The following is a 6,774-nucleotide window of genomic DNA, read 5'->3' on the forward strand; positions in this document are numbered from 1 at the left end:
TGAACGTCCGGGAGCGTCGAACGGTTGTTCGTTAACAGGTGACTGTAGGTTCTCTGTTGTTTGTGCTGGTTCGACGTTGATTCGTAGGGTGGCGAATACGTCTTCTGGGTGAGCGGGAGGGTGTCTCTGGTAATAGCTGACAAGCTGTTGATGGGCGATGATCTGCGGGTTGGATCCTTCTGCGCGAACCCAGGAGCCGCCTCGAGGATAGATGGGAGTCCTTCTTGTGGTGGTGACGAAGCAACGGTCTGCTCGGTCGTACTGGAGAAGGGGAGATCCTGCGAGGGCTGGTAGTCCCAAGGGAACCGGGTTTACTGCGTTGTTCGACGTGATGGTGGATGAGTTGTTCGACTAGGTGAAACTAGGAACGTAGCTTAGAAAGTTCGACCTTTTGATACAACGGTCTATACTCCTATATCGATGCCTGACTCATAGACGACGAGCGAGGACTTATGGACAGTGCGTCGTCCGGAAGATTGAGCGAGGAAGTCGAGAATGACCACTACTCCAAGCGAAGAGGAGCAGAGACTTGAATGAATAACCAGGTCGAACTTAGGGTTCGACCGACTAATGGTACAACTACTTATACAAGTACCGACTGCGCACGGACCATCGTGTCTATGTGGTCGTGTTAGTGAAGAAAGAAACGTAGTGGTACGATACCAGGCACGAAGTGCGCATGGACCCCATTATGTAAGCTACATAATGTTCAACCTGCGGGTGAGCGCTAAGACAGGCGCCAGTATGGGCGCTAGTAGTACAAGAAATAGAACGGAAAGACAAATGTTTCAGAGCCCGAGCTGTGCCGTGCACTGCCGTCCTATCTAATCTAATCGTACAGTAGATAACGATGCGTCCATATTAGGCAGGTAGTACAGAGGTCGCGGGTTCGAGCCCGCGAAAAGGAAAAAATTAAAAAACGGCTAGGTGCCGTACCAAGTCGTGACATTACCCCCCCCTCAACGGCGCATGACCTCATGCGAGGCGCCCTTGCCCATCTCCCATCCGGAGCGGCATCGTGCCTCAGTCAGCGGCAAAGGCATTGGCTGAAAGTTGAGACCACCAAAGGTAGCAGCATTGAGGCGGCGAGGGGCGTTCGGATTCTTCCGGTGGAAGTCGGCTATGAGGGCCGGCGCATTGGCAACGTTGCGCGCCGGTTCCCATGACGTATGTGAGTCGTCATAACCCTTCCACTTGACGAGGTACTGCAGCTGACGCCGGAAGATCCGCGAATCCTTGATCCGCTCAACCTCGTACTCCTCGTCGCCCTCAACCTCAATCGCAGGCGGCTCCTCCGGCTCCCGGCCCGGGATATTGCTACGCGTGTACCTGCTAAGCAAGGAGACATGAAACACCGGGTGTACCGGCACCGACTTCGGCAGGACTAATTCATAATCCAAGTCTCCGAGCTTTTGCCGCACGGCATATGGTCCGAGGCGCTTGGGACTGAGCTTTTTGCTTGGCTGTTTCAGCTTAAGGTTCCGAGCGTCTAGCCAGACCTTGTCCCCCGGCGCGAAGACCGGTGCCTCCTGCACGTGCTTGTCGTAGTACACCTTCATGCGCTCGGCCGACAGCTCGAGCGCAGAGCGCGTATCGTCGTGAATCTCTTTCAGGATCTTGAGCCAATCAGCGGCCGCAGGCATCGCAGACATCGGATTGATCCGCACTTGGATCTCAGGATTGTACCCCTGATGCAGGAAGAAAGGGGAGTGCCCGGTCGCGGAGTGAACTCGGTTGTTCAGTGCAAATTCCGCGAGCGGCAACTGCTTTGCCCAATCATCCTGCCTGTGGCTTGTGAAAGCGCGCAGGTACTGCTCAATCTCCTGGTTCCAGCGCTCAGTCTGGCCATCTGTCTGGGGGTGGAACGCTGTGGACAGTGCCGGCTCGATTCCCAGACCCTTGTACACCGCATGGAGATACTTCGAAGCAAACTGGGGACCTCAGTCTGATATGACCTTGGCCGGGGCCCCATGATGCTTGAACACATCGCAGATGTACAGGTCTGCCGCACCTTCTGCCGTCAGGGTCTCATGACAGGCCGAGAAGTGGACCTGCTTTGTAAAGCGGTCGGCGGTAACCAGGATCGAGTCAAACCCATCAGACTTTGGCAAGCCAACGATCATATCCGTGGTGATGATCTGCCACGGGCGCTCAGGGATCTCGTTCGGCTTCAGCGGACCCTGAGGCTTGGCTGGGAATGTCTTGGTACGGTTGCACACATCGCAGGTGCTTACGTACTCATTGACGAATTTGGACATCCCAGGCCACCAGTAATTCCGCGATACGAGCTCCAGGGTTTTGGCACGACCGCCATGACCGGCGATCGGCGAGTCGTGGTGGATTTTAACGATATCCCGCCGGAGCTCTGCGTTCTTTGGGACGTACACGCACCCGCGGAACAGCAGAAGCCCTTGTTCGGCATTCCATTCCTCAAAACCCCTTTGCAGCCGGGGCGGCCCGAGGTCCTGCACCTTTTCAAGTGCCTCGGCCACCTCCCGATCCTTCTCCGAACATTCCCTGATGCGCTTCAGAAGTGACTGATCGGCCGTCACCGAAGCATGACCACGCCTGGCAGAGGCAATGCGGAAGCGTTCCGGTTTGAGGACCACCTGATCGGTGTTATCGTCCTCATCGCCGATTTGATGGTCTGATCGGCACGATAGGGCATCAGCCTTTCCATTGGACGTTCCGGCTTTGTGTGTGATGCGGAAGTTGAAGCGAGCTAGGAACAGTGACCAGCATGCTTGGCGACGCGTGAGATGCTGAGACGTGCGCCAGTACTCGAGGTTCTTGTGATCGGTGACGATCTCGAACTGATTGGGTAACCCCTCGAGGTAGTGGCACCAATCATCTAGTGCTTCGATGATCGCGAGCATCTCTTTATCGTAGATCTCGTAGTTCCGCTGTGCTGGATCCATCGCATGGGATCTGAAGGCGATGGGATGCCATTTGCCATCATCCTGCTTCTGCATCAATATGCCGCCAGTGGCGTAGCCCGAGGCATTGACTTCAATGCGCGTTTCTCGATTAGGGTCGTACAGCGCTAGAACTGGAGTCGTCGTGAAGAGCCGCTTGAGCTCATCGAAGGCATGTTGCTCCTCTTCACCCCAATGCCATGGGTCGTTCCCTGTGAGCCGGTCGAGTGGTCGCGAGATCTTAGCGAAGTCCTTAATGAAGCGGCGGTAGAAATTGGAGAACTCTCGGAACTTCTGAACATCTTTTTTGTTCCGGGGTACCGGCCACTCATTAATTCCTTTCAGCTTTGCAGGATCCATCGCCACCTCATCGCCACCGAACACATAGCCGACGTAGTCGACCTTGGGAACGTCCCATTCGCACTTCTCAGGCTTCAGAAACAGATCGTTATCCTGAAGGCGGCGTAGAACCTCGCGTGTGACCTTTTCATGCTCCTCCTTGTTGGTGGAGAAGATGAGTATGTCATCCAAGTACACGAGGATCTTGCCACCGATGATGAGATCGTGGAAGATCTCGTTCATCATCGCCTGGAAGGTTGCAGGGGAGTTGGTGAGACTGAAGAACATCACCAGGGGTTCGTACAGCCCCCGGTTAGTCACGAAGGCCGCCTTCCATTCGTCACCGGCCTTGATCCGGACGTTGTTGTATCCCCATCGGACATCGAACTTGGTGAAGAGCGTGGCACCGCGGAGCTTATCTACCATCTCGGCGATCAGCGGCAAAGGATAGCGGTTTTTAACAGTGATCGCATTCAACCGGCGGTAGTCCTGTACAGGTCGAAGCGTCCCTTCCTTCTTTTTGATGAAGAAAAAGGGGGACGAAATGGGCGACTTCGACTCCCGTATGTAGCCCTTCGCTAGTTGCTCTTTCAGGAACTTGTCTAGTTCCTCCTGCTTGTTGTTTGACAAGGGGTACACCTTAGAGTGGAAGGTCGAGTAGCCAGGCACGAGTTCGATTGAGTGATCATACGGCTTCCTTTCGGGTAACCGTTCTGATGCTTCCTTGGAGAAGACATTCAGGAACTCGTGGTACTGTTTAGGTACCGACTCCTCGGCAGTCTTAACGACCTTCTTTTTGATCTCCTCCTCAGCGAACAGCTGGGAGTACGTATGTCCTGCTGCGACGAACAGCTGAGGAGCACCGGGAAGCGTGATGCCTTGCTCCCAGGCTTCGATCAAATCGACCTCATCCCACTCTACCTCCACCGGATCTTCCTCGGGTTCGAAGTCCGGGAGTACCTTACTCCGGCAAGCGCCTATAACCGACCGTTTGGATTTCGGCGAACGCCTGCGCGCCGTGGGCCTGTCCCCCGTATCACGCATAGTCGTTGCTTGCTCCATTCGGCCAGTCCTCCTGGCACTGCACGTTTCAGGGCATCGCGACAATTTGAGGGAGCCCCTCTCCCAATCGATCTCAGGGTTATGCTCACGTAGCCAATCCAACCCAACGATCACATCTTCTGGACCGATGTCCGTGACCGTGAACACTGTCTTCTCGACGTGCTCTCCTATATGCATCTGTAGCACTGCTACCTCCGAGATGCTTCCGTCCTTATTCAGGGTGCCGTCAATATTATACAGCGGAATTGGTTCCTTCAACTTCCGCATTCGTACCCGATTCTTCATGATGAAACGCTTGTTGATGAACTTTGTAGTGGCTCCGCTGTCCACCATTGCAACTATATCTTTGTGCCGTCTTTCTCCTTTGAGGCGCACTGGAATGTGAAAATGCTGGGACCCATGGTCCAATTCGTACACATTCGCAGTTGCCAATACATTGTACAGATTGTTACTACGCGGCCCGACGCGTGCGGCACGAAGCGCGGACCGGATCAAAAACCCTCCTCCTTCATCGCCCGATAATGCTCGAGCTCCTCGCGCATCGACTTCACCTGTGCCATTAAGTCCGCCAGCTCCGATTGCTCGGATTTCGCTGAAGCGGCACTTATACTTGCCGAGGGTGTTGTCGTGACGGGGGCGCTTGTCGCAGCCTGGGTGGAGCCCGAGGCAACCGTAGCCCGCGCATCAGCGCGTTTTGTGTAAGGCTTGTCCTTACAATTGGGGCACTCGAAACGTCGGTACCCTTGCTTCCCACAGCCAAAGCATGTGCCGGGGAAGTTTCCTTTTCCGACGGCCGCATTGATGCTGGCTGAAGCTGCGTGTGTCGAGGGTGCACCACCACGTGCCCCACCGCGTCCTCGACCTCGGGCCGAGAAGAAGTTGTTTAGCTCGGGCCTACGGGCCCAGCTGATATCGAGGATCTGCTCGACCTCGGTGGCGCGCTTCTCAGCTGCTTGCCATGTGGCGAAGGTCTCGAGCTCGATCTTGCGGTAGACACGGGAGGGGATGCCGCTCAGGTACTTGTCGCGTAGCTCCAGGTCCCCATACCCAGAGCGGTCCGCCAGACCCTTGAACAGCGCGGAGAATTCCGCGGCGGTGCGTTTTTCACGGACCGACTTGTCCGCGCAGAGCTTCGCCAGCTCTACTTGTGCTGCCGCCTCGTCATCGAGATTTCCGAAGCGGGCCCTGAAGGCGGCGGCAAAGGCCGCTTCGTTTGCGAACGGGGTCGTGGCCCCTTGCACACCCACCTGCACCGATGCGAGCTGGGCAAAGTAGGGAGTGGCCCAGGCGCGGGCATCTCCATTGAGTAGGCTGAGTGCGACCTGCACCTTAAGCTCGATGGTGGTTAACGACGTGTTGACCAGCCAGTAGATGCGCAACTGCGACAGGAACCGGTTGCATTCGATGACTGTTTTGCCATCGTATCGGAGTGGGAGAAGGAGCTTCAAAGTCTCCTTGTCGGGGGCGGCTGTAGGGGACGACATTATCGGCATCGGGGGGGACGGAGGACGCTGCGGGGGCGGAGGCGGCTGTGGTGGCCCTCCGCTGGTCGAACTTCGAGAGGAGCGAGTGCTCGAGCGGCCTCTCGGCGGAGTCGGCAGTGAAGGCGCCGAAGGAAGTTCGGCGGGGGGGTCACGTACGTCAGGGACTGCTGACGCGGGGGCGAGCGCTGGCGGCGAGGTGGACCCAGTAGAAGCCTCGGACTCGGACTCCGAGATTCCTTCTTCACCTGCACCCTCCTCAGGCTCAGGCTCTGGTGCAGGGTCTGGAGGGAGATCTCCTCGAGTTTGACTGGACTCGGCGACAGTTTGGGGAAGGCAGGAGGTAGGGGAGACAGGGCGAGAGTGCCGCGAGGCAGATCGGGATGCGAGGGTGCTTCGGGGTCCGAGCGGGTGTTGCGCTCGTCGGATCGCTTTGTAGCGAGGGTAATCCTCCTCGATCGATCGGGGTGTCCGGTTGGGGCACGGCTGCTGCTCGCAACGATAGAGGACAGTCTCAGGGCCGTCTGGGATGTAGACGTCGATGAGGTCCTGGGAGTCGAATGCGTGGATCTGGCCTTGGCAGGCAGCCACGATGGATGGGGGGAGGAAGGGGAGGTGCGCGTACTACGAAAGGCCGTGCTATACTAGCTTACACCTACGGCGCCCGAGAAGACACTAAGGTTCGCAGTTCACGTGGGGCCCAGTACTGCTTTTGGCTAGTATGCAGCAGGAACCTAAGCCACGCGTCCGTGAGGACAAGTATCGCCCACTGAAGTGCAGATACTGAAGAGTTCGTCCCTTAAGCGGTGGCGATGTATCGTAGGCTATCTAAGTATAGTAAAGTATAGTAAGGGTGCGCACCACCCGACCTATAGGAAAGGATAAAGTGAGTGTGTTCCGGTGAATGCCGGCAGCGGTGAGGAGTTTCGACCTAATGTCGCGACTTAGGGTCAAGCGACAGGAGGAAAACCAAACAA

The 6,774-nt window shown here is 56.5% G+C and overlaps 1 protein-coding gene across 1 annotated transcript; it reads left to right on the plus strand.

The window, feature by feature from the left end:
- Positions 1–6,301: 6,301 nt before the first annotated feature.
- On the plus strand, positions 6,302–6,584 carry POSPLADRAFT_1153888 (hypothetical protein; the record flags this gene model as incomplete). Its single annotated transcript, XM_024486785.1, has 2 exons — positions 6,302–6,412; positions 6,528–6,584. Coding segments are annotated over 2 exons (168 nt in total), but the record flags the coding sequence as incomplete, so codon positions are not given.
- Between the last annotated feature and the right edge of the window lie 190 nt (positions 6,585–6,774).

The sequence above is a fragment of the Postia placenta genome, assembly GCF_002117355.1.
Source record: "Postia placenta MAD-698-R-SB12 unplaced genomic scaffold POSPLAscaffold_15, whole genome shotgun sequence".
Classification (NCBI taxonomy): domain Eukaryota; kingdom Fungi; phylum Basidiomycota; class Agaricomycetes; order Polyporales; family Adustoporiaceae; genus Rhodonia; species Rhodonia placenta.